This window comes from Gymnoscopelus microlampas (assembly GCF_963454915.1).
Source record: "Gymnoscopelus microlampas genome assembly, chromosome: 13".
NCBI classification, from domain to species: Eukaryota; Metazoa; Chordata; class Actinopteri; order Myctophiformes; family Myctophidae; genus Gymnoscopelus; species Gymnoscopelus microlampas.
The window spans coordinates 37,195,586-37,215,209 of NC_139950.1; the positions used below are offsets into that span (position 1 = coordinate 37,195,586).

General features: G+C 41.1%; 1 protein-coding gene across 2 annotated transcripts in view; it reads left to right on the plus strand.

The window, feature by feature from the left end:
- The window catches only part of hspa12a (heat shock protein 12A), a 42,924-nt gene that overhangs the window by 18,843 nt on the left and 4,457 nt on the right, over positions 1-19,624 (plus strand). Inside the window, exons 4-11 of one of the 2 annotated variants that reach the window (XM_084075953.1) lie at positions 2,639-2,825; positions 3,716-3,820; positions 4,548-4,664; positions 10,150-10,321; positions 14,367-14,453; positions 16,242-16,346; positions 16,502-16,760; positions 18,893-18,996. In XM_084075953.1, the coding sequence (XP_083932079.1) occupies positions 2,639-2,825; positions 3,716-3,820; positions 4,548-4,664; positions 10,150-10,321; positions 14,367-14,453; positions 16,242-16,346; positions 16,502-16,760; positions 18,893-18,996 (1,136 nt within the window). The remainder of the gene's footprint in view (positions 1-2,638; positions 2,826-3,715; positions 3,821-4,547; positions 4,665-10,149; positions 10,322-14,366; positions 14,454-16,241; positions 16,347-16,501; positions 16,761-18,892; positions 18,997-19,624) is intronic. The other variant, XM_084075954.1, reaches the window with a different exon arrangement.

Genomic DNA, 19,624 nt, shown 5'->3' on the forward strand with positions numbered 1-19,624 from the left:
TTTGCGCTTGAACGCGTTGTGGGCAAACATTCACTGGATGTTTGCCCCAGAATAGGGATGCTAAGGTTGGTTCATGTAAGGTTGGCATGCCTGGTTCTGCTGTGGAATTAGCTGGTCTACAGCATTGAGAGCTTGGGTGTCATGACCCCAGAGGTCATGTCTTCCTCCCCTACGTGCCAGGCACCACAGGAGTCAGCAACCATCACACTATCACAGGCTGACAGGTGTTTCACTTGACTTATTCACGTGTGAATCTTCTACCTCACAGCAGTGGTGGAAGAAGTACTCAGTCCCGTAACTCAGTAACTGTAAAAGTAGCAATACCACAAGGTAGAAATACTCTGTTACTAGTAAAAGTCCTGTATTCCAAAATAGAATAGAAGATAGCTTTTTCGAAAATGTAAAGACATATACATGTCTTTAGATACATAATGTCTGCTTGCTTCCTCAAGTATCATCACTAAAGCTATAGACTAGAGACCATTGTCTGATTTGTAATTATTACCTGTGCAATATGTTGATATCAGTAATATTTCTTTTGAGGAGAAACTGTTTTCTTTCTTTTCAATAATGGACAGCTCTTCCTCTGAATACACATTTGACAATACAGGTGGTACAATGTCAGACATCAGTTGGGGAATACTTTCCCCACATGGGTCATTAACTCTGACCATCAGATAAAAGTTGAGCAAGATATTTTCACTAGCGCTGCTAGACTTTCAGTGAAAACAGTTCCAGATCCCTCTTATTATTTAGTTTGGACCGAGCCATTTGCAATCCAAATCCTTACCCAAACAATGGCTTCTTTGGATAAGCCCTCAGAACTGAGTTTGTTCATGTTGTGGTGGCAAAGGGACAATGTTGTCTATTCAATAAACAACCTTGAACCAGGCTGTTTAAACCCAAAGACATAGTAGTACAATAATAATAATATCTCAGATTTATATAGCGCTTTTCTAAGTACACAAAGTAGCTTTACACAGGGGAGGGAGAAAACTAAAAAACAATCAACTTTATTAGAACAAAGAAATCACAATAAAATAAGTTTAAGATTCAAATAAATAAAAACAGACTCTATTGTACTATATGTCTTTGGATTTAAACAGCCTGGTTCAATGTTGTCTATTGTACATTTATAGGTGGCACCTTCATATTCGTAATTAGAGATCTTAGTGAAGAATTGTCTATTGCTCTCTTAGAATAAAGGATTTGGCTCATTTGATAAGACTACACAATGCTCTTGTTTGTGGTTTGAGCTCTCCTCAGCTGAATAAATGTGTCTGAATGCATTAGAGTGAATGGTGTATTTTCTTCATAGACTGGAACATCACATTAGCATTCATCAGCTGGCCTCACTGGAAGGGACTACACAATGGCTCAGGAATCTGTCTGGATCGCTCAATGCTATAACTATAGAAAACCAACCTGAGTTGCTAATTACTTTTCAGAAAATGGCAGCTGGCTCTGCATTCCTTAACTCAAAATGTCCCTAGAAAGAGAGCGTCCTCCAAAAAACATTCTCTGTAAGAAAATATATGTTAGAGAGAATAAATATGCGTGATTCACCACCAAGTTGCAACATTAAAATGTTGACTGTGACTGTCAGATGGTTGAATACATAGTCAGCCAGATTCTGGTCTTGCTGTTTACTGGTGAGGGGAAAAGGCATGCATTATTGATGTCCATTTCACTGCACTGTTCTGTTTATAGACTACCGGTATTCTAGATTATGGTGATTCAAGCTCCACTCAAGTTATGGTAATTGTTCATCTGTCATCATTACAATCAGGGCTAATTTACAGTGCAATTTGGTTTGTTATTGTTGGATCTATCCATAATAATATTTTACATAGATATATGATATCTATAATGTTGTATCTAAGCCAGGTTGACATCAGGCTATAATAGCGTTCACTAATGACGACGATAACTATGACGATAACGACAGCACAACAGTATCTACAGCCCTTTCAACAGCACCACCAAACTGAGAAAGAGAATAACCATTATTATTCACATAGACTAAAAAAGCTTCTATCTCCAAATCTCCCCAATTGATTAATCTTCACAGCAGCAAGTGTCTCTTATTGAGACAACCACCATCGATGCACCTAGTGCAAATCCGGCACACTTGTCTCCCAAGGAACAGAGCAAACACTAAAAATAGCTGGCCTCCATTTGCACTGAACTATAGTGGAATTGTATTATCCTAGAAACAGAGAAACGGACTTCCTATATACCTTGTCGTATGACGAATAGTGAAAATAGCCGATATACGAGCCCACAACACATTGCATTTATACTATTTTAGAAATGTTATTAAAAATAAATAAAAAAGTCTATTATGAGAATAAAGATGAAAAATCACCAGGTTGAAAGTGGTTAACCACTTGAACCCCAGCATCCATATTCTGGGGGGAACATTATCCAAATAGCACATCTACAAGCTCACAACGCGACGCGTGGTGAGCTTGTAGATGTGCTATTTTTGCCGAAGAGATTTGGCATAAAAGTAGCCAAATACAGAGCCAACTCTGGTCCAGTTTACTAAGTCTAGAGGGTTTAAGTGGTCAATGTTAGGTGCATGGGGATGTGAGAATGAGTCAGCCATTGGTTAAACTTGTCTATCTCTTCTTAGGCGCTGGGAAGGAGGAGACCCGGGTGTGTCCAATCAGAAGACTCCTACTACCATCCTGCTCACACCAGACAGGAAGTTTCACAGTTTTGGCTACGCAGCACGTGACTTCTACCATGACCTTGACCCCTCCGAGTCCAAACAGTGGCTCTACCTGGAAAAATTCAAAATGAAACTCCACACCACTGCAGTAAGAAAACACACACACACACACACACACACACACACACACACACACACACACACACACACACACACACACACACACACACACACACACACACACACACACACACACACACACACACACACACACACACACACACACACACACACACACGGCCAGGCACACATACAGTATGCACAGTATACTTGTTGTGTAAGTATATCTAAAACATATGGATATCTACAGTACATACACACACTCCACTGTCATTACTAAGTGGCTCTCTCCACGGGCAATATAAGTTGATACTGCTGCAAATTCCCAGGTTTCTCTCCTCCCTGCCAAGTCGACAGCATTTCTGCCAGCAGCAGCCGTTGGCTCATTCTACTGTTATTGCACATAATTTACCACTGGCATGCAGCTGGGCTTGATGTGATCTGGACAGGCTATTAGGTTCTGTGTCCACCAAAGCATTTCTTCCCAGCTGAAAACGGTAGGCTCCCGCCTAAAAAACGCTTGAAAATATTTTAACTCTCGGCAAGCAGATAAGAACGCCACACATGAATGCGCAAGCGCAAAACTCAAGTTCAGCGCTTTGTCACATTGCAGGAGTTTCCAAAAACACGGCGCTCCCGTGTAATCAGTTAAAAACATACGCTGCGCTCTGGAAAAATTGTCTTTAGGCTACTACACTTTAAGGGCTATTTGCAGCAACTATCTACATATCTGCCTTTTGTGTTGCTTGTAACACAACATTGACAGTTGAAAAGAAGTCCATGGTGTTGGTACATTTTGACTGATTTAATGTGGATTACCATACATTTTTTAATCTGACTGACTGGCCTTCACACCAATGTGGTATTTTGTTCATTTAAATTAACTTTTACCCGTTCCATTTTCTCTGCTCCAATCAGAATCTGTCCATCAACACAGACCTTCTGGCAGCCAATGGGAAAAGAGTAAAAGCCCTGGATATATTTGCGTACGCACTGGCCTTCTTCAAGGAGCAAGCCCTAAAGGTAATACAAACAATAACAATGTAATAGGTAATGTAACCTTCCCTGTAATGCGTTCAGGTATTGTAAAGTATAATTAGAATCATTTCAGGTATATTGTAAAGTATAATTCATTCTTATCAATTCTTATAATAACATGAGGATGATTAAAGGTAGGGTAAGTGATAAACAAAAAGTATTTTGTTAAAAGGTTAAAATACTATATTCTGATAGTAATCATTGCTATAGAATGTTTTTTCAGTAACAGATGTCTCCCTGTCTCTCCAGCTCTTTAATAAACAGAAAATACATTTTCCGGTAGGTGTCAAAATCTCAGCCAATCAGGAGAAAGTACCCATTTTTAAGCTTAATTTGTATAGTGTTCCAGTTCCAATTTTGTCTGCTCATTTCTTAGTGTCATCACTTCCAATTTCACTTGTTTAATCTGTATCCTGATTGAGTTCTCTATCCTGGTTGGATAAAATTGGAAATGAAACTGAAACTGAAACGAAAATGCATTTTATGTTTAATAAAGAGGTGGAGAGACAAGGAGACTCCTAATACTGAACAAACACTCTATAGCAATGAGTACTATCAGAATATAGAGCTATTTAATACTTATTTTAACCAAAGCAAATCACTTACCCTACCTTTAACATACACCATACTGTAATTTGATCTGTGTTTGGTTTGGGCGTAGCAAACTGTATCAGAGCTGAGAGATATTGAAAGCTACTGTTGTCCCCTGCAGGAGCTGAGTGACCAGACAGGCGGTGATTTCGACAACAATGATGTGAGATGGGTGATCACCGTGCCAGCCATCTGGAAAATGCCAGCCAAGCAGTTCATGAGGGAGGCCGCCTATAAGGTACAGGCTTCAATGTGACCATCAGTTATGCACACACAAACTTGGCTCCAAATCACTTCTCTTCATCATAATGTCCTTTTCTTTTCTTTTTTTTTTCCTTTCAAGAGCCATTCTCCTTTCAACATCCACCATTTAACCACTTAAAGGAGAATTTTGGACTAAGGTTTTCTTACCTTTTCTATGATGTTATGATATCTTAGGATGAATGGTACAGTAGAAAAATTTCATAACTCCATCCCGGGTCCGCCACAGCTTAAAACGTGCGCGGATAGGCCTTGCGTTAGATCGCATATTTGAATAGTTTTTTTTTTTTTTTTTTTTTTTAGATCTGACGTTCAGTGACAGAACATTATGCAAAAAGAAAGAAAAAAAAAAAAGTCTCGCTACACGAAATTGAAATCTCGAGATTTCAATCTCGTCTAGCGAGACTTCTGTTTTTTTTTTTTACAGTGTTCATGTCAGATCTCAAAAAGAAAAAAAAAGCTATTAAAATATGCGATCTAACACAATCTAATGCGATCATCCTAAGATATCATAACATAGTAGAAAAGGTAAGAAAACCAGTTTTCCCCCCCTCTACACCAAATCTCATTGCCAAAAATAGCTGTTCTACAAGCTCACAACGTGCCGCAACACGACACGTTGTGAGCTTGTAGATCAGCTATTTTAGCAGAATGTTCACCCAGTACCCAGAATAGGGACACTAGGGTTGGTGCAGATTGGTGCAGTTATAGGTAAAAACGCGATCGGCCTGTTATAGCGACACCATGAGGCTGAAAATGTCAAGGAAATCGCTGTGTACATTATTTTCAAATAGCCATAGGGTTGAACAGATTTTTAAGGGGACCCCCTGGAACCCCCTCAAGGACCCCTGGGGATCGCTGGCCCCACTTTGAGAGCCACTGGCTTAATGTAATGACAGCCATAGACCGTATGGGCGTGCCAGACAGTTGCTTGCCCATGCACAGTGCACTGCACTATTGAACTGTATGAACACAGCGAAAGGCCAAATTTTCGTCAATTTGCATTTTATCATAAATAATGTTGTTTCTATAGGTAATAATAACCATCAACAATTAACTGAAACACACTGCAAAAGTGTGGTATCGTCCCTTTAAGGCCGGAATTCTTCTGATTTGAGGTGATGCAGCGTTCTTCTCTACCTTCACTGAAAACGCCATCTACTGTTAAGACTGTTGTACTGCAGATTAGATTAAGTGATGACTGGGCATGATTTCCTTTACCACCCTGCTTTGCTGGCAGCAGCTGCTGCTACACTATGATAGATTGGAGAGAGAAAGAGAGAGAGAGAGAGAGAGAGAGAGAGAGAGAGAGAGAGAGAGAGACGGATGGAGGGAGGGAACGAGAGGTGCGGCACCGTGAGCTGCAGTGCGAGGCACTAATCAAGATTCACCCTCATACACAGCATGTACACGCACACACGCATGCATGCACACGTGTGTGTGCACACACACACAGACACGTGTATACAGAGTTTAGTGCTCACATATACACAGTGATGCTATGCTCATTTGAGAAGTGGTTGCACTCTCTATTTTAATGACGTGACGCGCACGTCGCTTAACACCTACAGTACAGGTCACACAATGGGCAATTGATATGCATATAGGCTAATTCCTATGTTAATGTACCTGGCGTGAGTCGGGAGCCTTTGTAAACTTTGATGAAGTGTGAATTTAAAGTAGTTTTAAATCTATGCGTGTGCCTGCACGTCCCCCCTGGCCAAATAAGTGGTTGCACGGCGTGCAACCGCGTCCACTGAGCATTGCACCCCTGCATATACACACACATTCATCACACACCTGCAGCCAGGCAGTCGCCATCATCCATCACACTGACCTGCAGACTGTGGTAGAGGACACGGGAAAGAGCCAAATGAAAGAAGGGAATACTTAAAGAAAATCATCCTGGGAGCCTGTGTGTGTGTGTGTGTGTGTGTGTGTGTGTGTGTGTGTGTGTGTGTTTGTTGCAGAAGACAAACCAGTGAGAGTACAATACATTGCACAGTATCCCCTCTCCCCTGTTTCATTATTTCACACTAAATGAGATTTTGCCCAGCAACTGTATCACACGGCCCTCACCATAACAAATCAGAGAGCTCTGTGTGTGTGTGTGTGTGTGTGTGTGTGTGTGTGTGTGTGTGTGTGTGTGTGTGTGTGTGTGTGTGTGTGTGTGTGTGTGTGTGTGTGTGTGTGTGTGTGTGTGTGTGTGTGTTACTACGTCTCAGTAAACCAGAGAGCAGGCGGATAGAGTGAGAGAGAGACAGAGAGAGAGACATGACTGGGGTGGTCATTGAGCGTCCCACAGGGGAATGTGTCTGGAGGAGTGTGTTCCCGTTTATGTCTGTGCTCACATGCGTGTGTGTGTGTGTGTGTGTGTGTGTGTGTGTGTGTGTGTGTGTGTGTGTGTGTGTGTGTGTGTGTGTGTGTGTGTGTGTGTGTGTGTGTGTTGAGTCAGTGTGTCCAATGTGTGTACTGTAGGTGGACAAAATATATACTCAAGTAAATACTCAAGTATTCAAAAGTACACATTTTGAATATCAATGCATTGCTACATCGAAAAGATATATTAAAATAGTGAAAATAGCAGCTTGAGTCCCAATAGTCCCAGATGTGGTGGAGTCAAAAGTACAATATTCCCATTTGAAATGTAGCAGAGTGAAAGTCATGTGCTTGCAAAAAAAATGAAGTAACCACTTGAACACCAGCGTCCATATTCTGGGGCGAACACTAGCCAAAAAGCAATAGCAGATCTGCAAGCTCACAATGCGCCGCGCTTGTAGATCGGCTATCTTTGGGGTAAGATATTTGGTGTAACTCAGGTCCAGTTCTCTAAGTCTACAGGGGTTTAAATGGTTAAGTACAGTACTCAAGTAAATGTACTTAGTTACTGTCCACCACTGGTGTGTGTACAGGCAGACAGACAGACAGATAGGCAGACAGGCAGGCAGACAGACAGACAGACAGACAGGCAGGCAGGCAGGCAGGCAGGCAAGCAGGCAGGCAGACAGACAGACAGACAGACAGACAGACAGACAGACAGACAGACAGACAGACAGACAGACAGACAGACAGACAGACAGACAGACAGACAGTAAGAGCGCTACATGGGTGTGGCAGCCTGTCTGCTGCTCACAGGGGAACAGACAGAGGAGGGTGCGGTGTGGTCAGCCGTTGTAAGACTGATGATGATGATGGTGCTTGGGGCCGGAAGATGGTGATGAAGAGGGAGAGAGACCGACGGGGGGGTGGGGGGGTGGGGGGGTAGGAGGGGGGGGGCATGGAGAGGAGAGGTAGAGGACAGGTGATGGAGAAGGTGGTTGTGTGTGTGTGTGTGTGTGTGCGTGCGTGCGTGCGTGTGCGTGCGCGCGCATGTTTGGCAGCGAGAGGGGAGAGGCTGGGAGGGGAAACAGACAGAAAGGAGGCTCTTTAGTCACCTGATATCTGCAGAGGGAATAGAGGCAGGGTGAGGGAGAGACCAGAGAGAGCTGGGGGGGGGGGAGTGGGCAAAGAAAAGAGAGCGGATGAAAGGGGGGAGATGAGGAGGGGGAAGGAGGGAACGGGAGAGGTGATGAGAGAAAGGAAAGCAAGACAGAAAAGATTAATGCTTAATTCATGCTTCGTCGTCGCATCTGCGACACGATGCAGTGACTCAGCATCAGGATGCTACAGTAGCTGGATGTATTCATGGCATTCTGGACGAATGGAACCACCCCAGGAACCTACTGTGTTCTGTTCCCCTCATCTGTTCAGTCTGTCATCCTCTCCTCTTCTCATTCTTTCTGTCCATGAAACTCCTCCATGATGAGGCGGTTCACTGACTGGCTTTACACACAATGAATTTCTTTCTTTCTTTCTTTCTTTCTTTGAATACATGTTTGTTTGTTTATTTCTTGCATCCATCTGTTTATGTACCTTTGTATCTTTTCTGTCTATATTTTTCTTTCTCTGTCTTCCATTTTCCTTATCGCGTATTAAAGCTCTCATAAAGAAATGTATCGTCTCTGCCAGGCCGAAAGTCATGGCGAGAGAGTAAGTTTTGCACCCTGTCCGTCTGTCCTTCTGTCTGTGAACAGCTGCTTTTTCGTTGTTACTGCACTTTACCGTGGCAGGGCAGAGTGCTAATCTCCGGCACCGTTGGCCTGATCGCAACAAAACTTTGCACACACACTCCCTGGATGCCAATTCCGAACCTCAGCCCCAAAATGTTCTATTTTTTCACATGGGCCTGTTATAGCGCCACCATGAGGCCGATTTCTGACCTGGCGGAGACCTGTGCTCCGAGGAGCACTTTTTCTAGTTTTGATTTGATTTATTTGTCTTCCATAAACAGTCATACTAACACATACAAGTGATCTGTGTTTAGAGTAAATGCATGAAAGAACCTACCACAAAGCCAGGAGTTATTTTAGCAAGATTTGAAATATGAGAACGTTTGGGATGTCAACTTTAATAAGTAGCGTGTGATTTATAGTAACTGTTGTAATTTCCTGTTGGATTTGAACTCTCATACTCAACACACAAAAAAATATATATATATATTTTTTTTTCTTAAGTGAACAGAATCACGTTTATTAAGAATTATTAAAAGAAATAACCGCAAATAACCACCAAAAACTCGGAAATATCTGCCTAAAACCGCAAAAAAAAGACTTCGCACCGGGCCCCGCATTTCTCCCAGACGGCTCTGCTGTACACTGTACTGATTATTATTTTAACTCTGACAATGGAGTGTAAGTGAACAAGAAAATCATTTTGCCCCCTCACTACGTCAGTAAGTAAGTATACTGGGGAACTTGTCAAACTACTTGGCATACTGTACTTTTAGAAGATCTTTTATGAAAAGTGATTTCAGGCAAAAACCTGAATAGACAGATGCTAAATTAAGCCAGCTGGAGTTCACAGATGGTCCGAAAGCATTTGACACTCAGTGGGGGGTCACTTAACGAGGAAGCTCCAATTTACAGGAAGATGGCACTCACTTTAGGAACACATGCTTATATGTGCTTATATTTCCTGTGATGCAGGACAGGCCAATAATTGTTGGCTGTGAATATGAGACACTGTCCTGTGGCCAAGAGCCATGGAATGAAGACATAAACCTGCCATGGTCTCCTCCTTGAGACGTAAAATTCAGATCTTTTGCATAGATAGTGAATGACAGACTAGTTTTCTGACTATTTTATATCGGCATTTTGAAAAAGAATAACCTGCCTAACGATGATGTCACTGGTAGGCAGGATTCTGAACTGTCCATAGCCCTCACCTGAGACAGAGATTGATTAGAACAAAATGATACCATATTATCATGAGCATTAGTGAGGAGGACCAATTATATGAAGATAGGTTGAAAATGGGCGAAGTGGACCTTTAAGGCTTGAACTGACTAAACCGAAAGGGAAACATGTAAAGTAAGAGCAGGAAATGCATTTCCTGTGTGTCCTGTCATTTCTCTCCTCTGGCAGTCTGGCCTGGTCTCCCGTGAGAACCCCGAGCAGCTGATCATCGCCTTGGAGCCCGAGGCGGCCTCTATCTACTGCCGCAAGCTCCGCCTACACCAGATGATTGACCTGGACACTCGGACCACTCAGAACGGCCTCAGCCCCACTGACAACGTGGGAGCAGGGATGACCCAGGGTAAGCTGCAGGCACTGCGGATGCTCAGGGATGCTAATGCAGCATATTTTACCAGTGTTTAAAACTGTTATCATGTTATATTATAATCGTTCATAGTCATCATACCTCAAAAGTGTCTTCATTCATAGTGTTTTCATGCTAATGTTACGCTTCATTGTGTACTCTTTAAATCACTCGCCAAATGTTGCAAGTAAAGACTTTTATTGAAGTATGTTTGTTGACATTTGAATGTGCTATGTTCCCTCATTTTGAGTCTTTCATAATGGAATAGTTTCTCCAGGTCATGGTAAACACACTATCATTTTCAATGCAGTCTCCAAAATGCATGGAATCAACCTGTTTGTCACCCTGTACATCACGTTTCAGTGTGTTTTTGCATTCATGGAATGCAAAAATGGAACAACAGCATGGTTATATCAATACACTTTAAATATGAGCACAGCAGCTGTGAAATTGCAAATGCATATAGAATTATTTAGCGTCTATTTTTTTAAATGGTCCGTTATGGACTTAATGGCATAAATAATTTGCCAGCATGTGAACCAGCAATGGTAAATCCATTTTCCTGCTCATGCTTCCTTTTTTTCCAAGTTTCATCTATTTTACTTTATCCCCCTCATATTGCTGCTATAAGGCACAAATTGAGAAGTTCATTGCTCTCTCACCTCTCTTCTCCTCGATGGAGGATGAGCAACAATGAAGCATTAGCATTCACTTGCATGAAAAATAATGTATACATTTTTCTTTCTAAATAAGGCTTCAAGGGATGTTTCACTTTCAAACATGTTTGAGGTCATTTTAACATCTACCCGGGCTTTTGTGAGCACCCCAAGTTGCTTGATTCAGTATTTAGATATTTGATATTCATTTGATCAGGCACACCCCCTTTTTTTTCTATACAAACCCATTGTAACTTTAAACTCCATTTTAACCATGTTAGATTCATTTCTTTCACTTTGGGGAAATGAAAGAAATCTAATTTAATAATATGAAATAAATTAAATGAAAAAAGTTTTTGAAAAAACATGCCCCCCTCACGTATTAGGACAATATCAGTCACCATAACCAAGGACGGGTGTTTTCAATTAATCTAACATAGTTCAAATGAATTTTGATAAAATAAATATAAAATATCTAAATACTGAATCAAGCAACTTGAAACCTGAAAGTGAAATATCCTTTTAAGCACAAGGTAGTGTGTAAAGGTCTTGTTTTACACAGCCATTTGAAATACTGTACTTACTTCACTTTATAGCCCCATCCATTAATGGAAATTATGTTTACTACTTAGGCTTTGTATTTTGAAAGGCACATCAAGGAGCTTTGTGCAACATGTGTACACTCATACAGTTAATTGATATATGGAGACTGACATCGCTGACACATTGCTTTCACATACAGTTCAATAGATGCATTGATCTCATGTGAGGAGGAATCTAGCCTTTGCTTATGTCCTTCAAAGAAAAAAGGGTCATTTATCTGAATTGACATGCTCAGAACCAGAAAACTGCTACTAGGCATTTCAGGGATATAATTGATGTAAAGAACGATTTTGAATGGCAATTTCACTTTCTAAAAGAGTTGCAATAACTTGACAGAACCTTCAGGTAGAACATAATTGCTTTATTTCTCTTCACTTATCAAGAAAAATACATTTAATCAGATGAAGGCGGCAAGGAGTCGCGTGAAATTGCTGAATGTTTGTTGACTTCTGACTTAAGGCTGGGTTATAGAGGCCTTTCAGACGATTACCAAAACGCTCGCCCCAAAACACAGTCGCCCTGGGGCAAATCCGGCGACCTCCGAACGGTATTCCTAAACGTAACCTTAGTAAACTATGCCTAAACCTAATCTTATTTATAATCTTAACCTCAGTAAAACAAATACAAGAATACAAGAACAAGAAGCCGGCGGGAAAAAAAGGTTACTAGTGACCCTGCCACTTTCCCCATAATGTTGTGAGCTTGTAGATCAGCTGTTTTGTTACTCAACCAAGTCTAAATCTGGCATCATACTTGGCAATAACATTACACTTCTAACCATTTTGCATTCTGTTGGCAGCACTAACCATTAAGCGTGTAAAGCCAACATTGCTGACATGAAAGGCTGACAAGAATATCACGTACAACAAAACACATACAACATATTTAGGGTTGCAGACAGTCAATCATAAAAGGTTTTGGTGTGTAAACACAAGCTAGAGTATTAGTAGCTAGAGTATAGTTACAAACATTTATGCAACCATTCTGACTGCTTTTTGTAGGAAATTAAACATTGCTGTTGCTATTAATGCTGGACACCCTCAAGCTGTGTGCAGCTTTACATGTTCATGGCATGGGGCTGGTTTTTACCTCGTAAGTCATACGATCAAAGCAAATATGCTATTCTAATTGCTTCCGTCCATGTTAACTGGTTGTCTAGCTATATAGTGCTACAGGCTGTGGACATGTTTTTACAGCCGATTCCATCTTCCCCTTTACTTTGTTAACTCTATAATGACATGTTTTGGCTTTACTCCGATTGGATGATTATGTCAGTTCAGGCTTCAGGCTAGGAGTGTGTGCTGTAAGCACAGCTTGTAAGGCAGGCCGAGTTTGTTTGATGTTTAAATGCATCTGTTATTTCTGTAGTCTGTAGAGCACAGTACATATTTGCTAAACGTCAATAGCTCTTTTCCTATTCCCAAAGACAAAAACGAGAATACTTAGGCTAGAATCCATACTGATAATCATTATCATGAGCTGCTGTTGATATATTCCAATTGGAAGAGCAGAGTAGCATGTCTCTAGTCAAAATGGTGTTGCTTAAATACACCTTGATTTGCAATGAAGTGGCATAATAGCCTACTAGTTCTCCTCCACACAGTATCAAGGAACATATATGTCTGTGTGTCCAGTACATTTTCAAACAGGATGCTACAACACATTTTCTTTCCAGTCCTGGTCTTTTTTTGCAATGCAGGAATTCCACAGGAAACTACATTATGCCCTGCTGCTGCCATTTCCATCTGACACTAACATTCTCACACACCCTCTCCCTTAACACTTTTGACCCAAAATGTGATTCCCGCCATGTTATTCTACTAAATTACTTCTGGTTTGATGGTAAAACATGTGGTACATACGGTCTTACCGAAGATCAGCTATTAGATATGATGAGGCCTTTTCTAACTAAATGGTAACATACAGTATATAACATATATATATATATATATAATATATATATATTATATATATATTTTTTATTTATTTATATTGAGCACTATATTGTATAAAGCAGGATGTTTTTTTGCTTCATTCATTTCTCAGTTTTAATGTCCCTGTTAGGCCAGTGTTGGTTGTGTGTTGACGTAATGCTAACGATGACAGACCTCTCTCATGCCCTCCCCAAAGCTAATGAGAGTCGGAAAATACTCTTTCCTTTTCTGTATTGTTTCCCCTGTTTGGGAGGAAATGTCCATCTGACATCTTCTGCGATGCCGTAATCCTCTTTACTACCATGTCTTCCTGTTGTTAGTCAGTGATAAAGAGGTCACACATTAGTCTTATGTCATCACGGTTTTGTCCGTTGTTAAAGGCCTTAAACCTTTAGCAATTTTTTGTTTCACTAGTCATATTTCATAGGCACATAAAGGTATGAACATTTTCTGAGAATATCTTTTAATTACTAGTCACAGGACCGTTAGCAAGAACCAGTTATAAAGTATACATTTTTGAATGAAATTTCACAGTGGCAGTGACAGCGTTGTCTATATGTGACGACATTGGAGCCTTGCTAATTCACCTCCCAGCCCTACCCCCCCCCCCCCCCCCACCCCACCCCCCACAGCACTCTGAGCACCATAGCGCAGCCTGTCGCTTGCCCTCAGCGTTGACCATATTCCCATGGCGGCCATTTTGCTATTTCATAAAGCCTATTGTATGATGTAAGAACAAAATGGCCGCCATGTGAATATGGTCAATCATACACACACAAGCCTCACACACACAAGCGCTTCTGCCTGCTGTCACACTCACTGGGACATTCTCTCTCTGTCAATAACCAGCCAAGGAGCATGGCCGACGCAACCGCCAGAGCCGCACCTTTTTGGTGGAAAATGTCGTAGGGGAGCTATGGTCGGAACTGGAAGAAGGTAGAGTTTTTCTATTCTTTTACTCCCATTTCACTCTGCTTTTTCCCCCTCCCTCTATGGGGTAATTGCTCTTGCTGTTTCCTATGCTGCCAATCATCAAAATTTGACATTATTGAGTGGGGCAGCAACCATTTTGAAGTCAATTATCAAGAGCTTATTGACTTTCATATTGGTCACTGATTGTGTGACATCTGTTGGTTGATCTGAGTGTTGCAAGTAACTAATTGAATATGGCATTTGGTCTTCAAGTTAACTAATTAAACCCAGTATATACTTAGTTGACAGTCCCCCAAGGCTCCATACTAGGCCCCCTCCTTTTCTCTATCGACACTAAATATCTTCACCGAATATGGCCGATCTACAAGATCACAACGTGTTGCGTTACAACGCGCTATGAGCTTGTAGATTGGCAATTTTTTGCCGAATGTCCACCCCAAAATAGGGACGCTAGGGTTCATGTGCATTAATTATATGAATTAATTATTGAAGAATTAACAAGGACCTGTCTTTAGAAGACTACTGTTCCTAGCTGTGAGGTTCAGGCAATAGAGAAAATGTTAAAGTTATCTTAGAAATGCACAAAATACAGTATTAGTATATTATGTGTGTGTCACGCACAGATGTACGATTAAATAACTCTTCTATGATTGTCAACTCATTAGCCTATGTTGATTGAATCGGCTCAGATAATTTTGATGCCCCACAGTGTGTGGTGCGCGTGTAGCCACAAGCAACTTAGATGCTATAATGCTATCTGGCACCTAAGGTTGCAATACCAACCCTTGACAGCCCATTCATTGAAACCGAAAAGTCCTACAGTTGTATTAAACAACGTTAAACTCACCAAGATTGCAGCTGTACGGAAAGCTTCTGTCAAGTCTTTGTTTCATATAAGTCCACCGTAGACATGTTATGACCTACTTTATGTCAATAAATTCTCTGCAGGTGATTATTGAGTGTTAGAGTTTGGAAGCGCTCGTCAGTCCTGTGTATCACCTGTTTCGTAATTGCACATAATAAAGGAGGCAGCAGGACGTTGCGTTATTGAAAACAAGTGCTTCCAAACTTCCAAGTCATAATCACCTGCACGGAAGTTATTGACAGAAAGTATCTCATAACATGTCTACGGTGGATTTTTATGGAAAAAAAACTTGACTGATACAAAGAGGATAACCCAAGCTTTCTGTACAGCTGCAATATTGGTGAGTTTAACGTAGTTTAATACAATCAATCAGACTTTTCGGTTTCAATGAATGGGCTGTCAAGAGTTGGTTTTGCAACTTAGATGCCAGTGTGAATTGCGGCGACACAGTGTCAGTGTCGCCGCTGTGGCCTCATTTGCGTGAGGTCTCTAAACTCAAGGCTATTAATTGGCATCCACCTGACTGACCAAACCATGAGCCAACCCACATGGTTAAAAGTCCTTCATGGTAAAAATGTTCAAAACCTAAGTGAATCTAGGTCAACAATACATTTTTGACTGGTTGGAGAGTTTCTAGAGCACTGTGTCACAACAACTCACAGTGCCTCGAGACTGTTCCTAAAATAGAAGCAGTGTTTTGGTCAAAAAGCACCAGATGTTGGAAGACAGAACAAGAAATCATGTTGAGAATGATTAAATGACTTAATTTATGTAACTAGACCGGCGACAGACACACTCACAGATAAAGGTTTAATGAATTAATAGAAAGATCTTAGATGCCATACATTTTAGATGGCTTGTTTCTGAGCCACTGCACTTTACTATTTGTAATTTATTTTTGTGTGTATATGCGTGTGTGTACGTAGGTGACCGTTATGTGGTGGTTGACTGTGGAGGAGGAACAGTTGACCTCACCGTCCATCAGATCCGTCTTCCAGAGGGACACCTGAAGGAGCTATACAAAGCCTCAGGTAAGCCTTCTGCTGAAGATCTCCATTTCACTCGCTCTGTCTCTCTTTATTTTCTTCTTCAATACACTGAATTGAGTTCACACCATGTCAATTGAGCCATACAGTGTACTGTAAGCTGATAGAGACTTGCATTCCCATTCTCATTCTCTGCATAGGTGGTCCCTATGGCTCCATCGGGATTGATTATGAGTTCGAGAAGCTCCTGTGTAGGATCTTTGGTCAGGATTTCATTGACCAGTTCAAGATCAAGAGGCCGGCCGCCTGGGTCGACCTGATGATTGCGTTTGAGTCTCGGAAGAGGGCGGCGGCCCCCGACAGAACCAACCCCCTCAACATCAACTTGCCTTTTTCCTTCATCGACTACTACAAGAAGTTCAGGGGCCACAGTGTTGAACATGCCCTGCGCAAGAGCAAGTGAGTGTGTGTGCGTGTGTGTGTGTGTGTGTTTGTGTGTGTGTTTGTGTGTGTGTGCGCGCGCGCATTTTGTTGACGTCATGCAATGTTAGGTGAAGATCTCAATTTACTGCTGAACAAATTTATGTTTTACCCACTTGCATGCTCCTACAGTGGCAGTTAGAATGAATTTACCAACAGGGTATCTATGCAAGGGAAATGTAATCTTCAACAATAGGCCGTAATGCCCTCACACACCTTATCGATGCCGACGTCGGTCACAATTGGGGGGGGGGGGGATTTTATGCTTTCTCGTTAGTCTTTCCCCCTCGTCTGTTTCTGATGCAGGAACAACAAGCTTAGATAAGCCCGAGACATTAAACTAGAAGATACCATATTCTCTCAACTCCTATCCCAAGCAACACAACCAGAGTGTTGGCTCTGTCTCTTATAATAAGAGACAAATAACAGTGGCATTTTATGTTAAAATCTAGTCCTATATTTATCAGAGCAATGGTCACCAAGTTATGGCCATTTGAAGTGTTGTAACACTGCTGTAACACTGCTGTAGCACCCCATATATGTGTAACAACAGGTTTTTGGTTTGACTATTCTCATGCTAGGTCCCTGAACAGTGTTTTTGGCAAGTTTGGTGCGGAAAGGAGCAACTTGTGGGCCCTGACACAGTAAGCTGTGGGACACACGTGGTCCCTGGTGTGACTCTTGTCAAGACACACCTCTAAACAGTGTTCGTGGCAAGTTTGGTGCGGATCGGAGTAATGGAGCACCTCGCAACCCATCGTCAACCCACTAGGACCTAGTTGCCTAGTGACTAGGACATTTTAACAGAGGATGCCACTGTTATTTCAGTCTGTTTGTCTGTTTTAAAACAGATGCCGAGTTTTAGTTTGATCTACAGTATACATCTGTATTTGATTTTATTGTATTAAGGATCCCAACCACCTAGTCTTCCTGGGGTCCACATAAAAAACATACAAACAAACAAATAAATACAGTTGCAAATACAAAACTATTAAATTTCAGTACTCAACACACAATACATATTGAAACTAACAAATAAGATGGCTGAAAATACATGTGAGAAAATAAACAGAAAACAAAAAACAACTTAAGAGTGTTAAAACAAATGTAAGATTCTTTTAAAAAGTTATTTTATCTATAAATAAAAGATCTGCTTAAAGCATTGGTTCTTGGACCAGGTAATTCAAGCTGCCCATTACTGGAACCTCTATTACTATAAACAATTTGTGTATGTATAAACAGGAGTTGTACTGCTCATGACTGACTTGAACAGTACAAGTGTATTAAAAGACAGCCTATTCTCAACTGTAAGCCAGGAGAGGCAGGCCTTGTGGTATCTCGTTTTATTGTTACATGTCAGGGACATGTACTGTATTTGTTTAGTTGGCCGGTTTATATGGCAGAAACCGCCTGCAGTGGTGCACAGAATCCTCTGATTCCTGACTGTAAATGTCTGTCTCATTGTGCTGAAAAACCCTGGGAGGATCAATGCGTTCGCATGTGTTGCACAGACTATGCACCCATGCACACAAAACACACACACACAACGATCAGAGCAGATGGATCTTATAGGCTGTTTTCAGTATTTGTGCTTGAGAGCAGTGCCTAGAAAACAGACAGGCCTGTAGAGAATGGCTTGAAAGTCTGCTGTATGTAAGCAATACCAAAAATGTATTGTACTTCATTCATATCTTCCAGGGAGAGCCCATGTGGATCGATCCACATGGGCTTTGAGACCTGCTGTACTGTATTGTAGGCTTGTACATAAGGTTGTTTGGTTTATACAGTAAAGATGAAATAATCGGGCAAATGCATTTTTCTTTATTATGGGTCTGTAATTGTCAGAGCATATAAAAACGTCTTACACAGTTTGTAATTCACCCTTTCAGAGTACACAGCAAAGGATAGTTAATTACATTCTGAGAGTATAAAAACAGATCGCATAAGGTCCCTTTTTAACTCTTAGGGTGAAATGAACACTCTGGATTTTACTCTGTATGATAATGTAGCATGAGCTACCATTACTATCATGCATTAATCTTAATTTAAATTTCTAATCCAAGATTTCATCTTCCTCTCCTCCCCTTCCCTCCTCTCCCCTCCCTCTCCAGTGTGGACTTTGTCAAATGGTCCTCCCAAGGGATGTTGAGAATGAATCCAGATGCTATGAATTCCCTCTTCAAGCCCACCATTGACCACATCATCCAGCACCTCAGTAAGCCACAGTCCTATCCAGTGACATCATCAGTATGAACATTATATCATCGCTGTCAGGCAGAAACCTTGTATCTCCATTTATCAACGTTTTCTGTTTTCTTTTCGGAAATGAATGCCCTACTTGGTCATACTACAGTGTCACACAAAAGTAGCAAAAATAGCCATTTACAAGTACCTGTAGATCGACTATTTTTGCTATTTTTGAGGAAAATACATTGGATCCATAGGAACACAGGTTATTTTTTCCATTTCCTGGAAATGTTTTTTCACAGTTTTGGACATACAAGGTTTCCACCCGACAGCGACAATATCAAACAAACCACTTGTGTACCAAACACTGTGGCCTTTAAATAAACGAGTAGAAATCGAAAATAAAAATATATACAGTTACAGTAAACAGTTAAACTAAACTTCCATTCATAGGAAAATCGTCCAGAAGAGAAATGGGGGAAATAATAACTGTTAAAAGCAGCAGCAAACAGAATGGTGTTTTAAAAGGCGATCTAAAAGAACTAACTAATATTATTAAATATAGGTGTTTTGAAAGGCGATCAGAAAGGGGGGAAATAATAACTGTTAAAAGCAGCAGCAAACAGAATGGTGTTTTAAAAGTGACTGTTATAGAT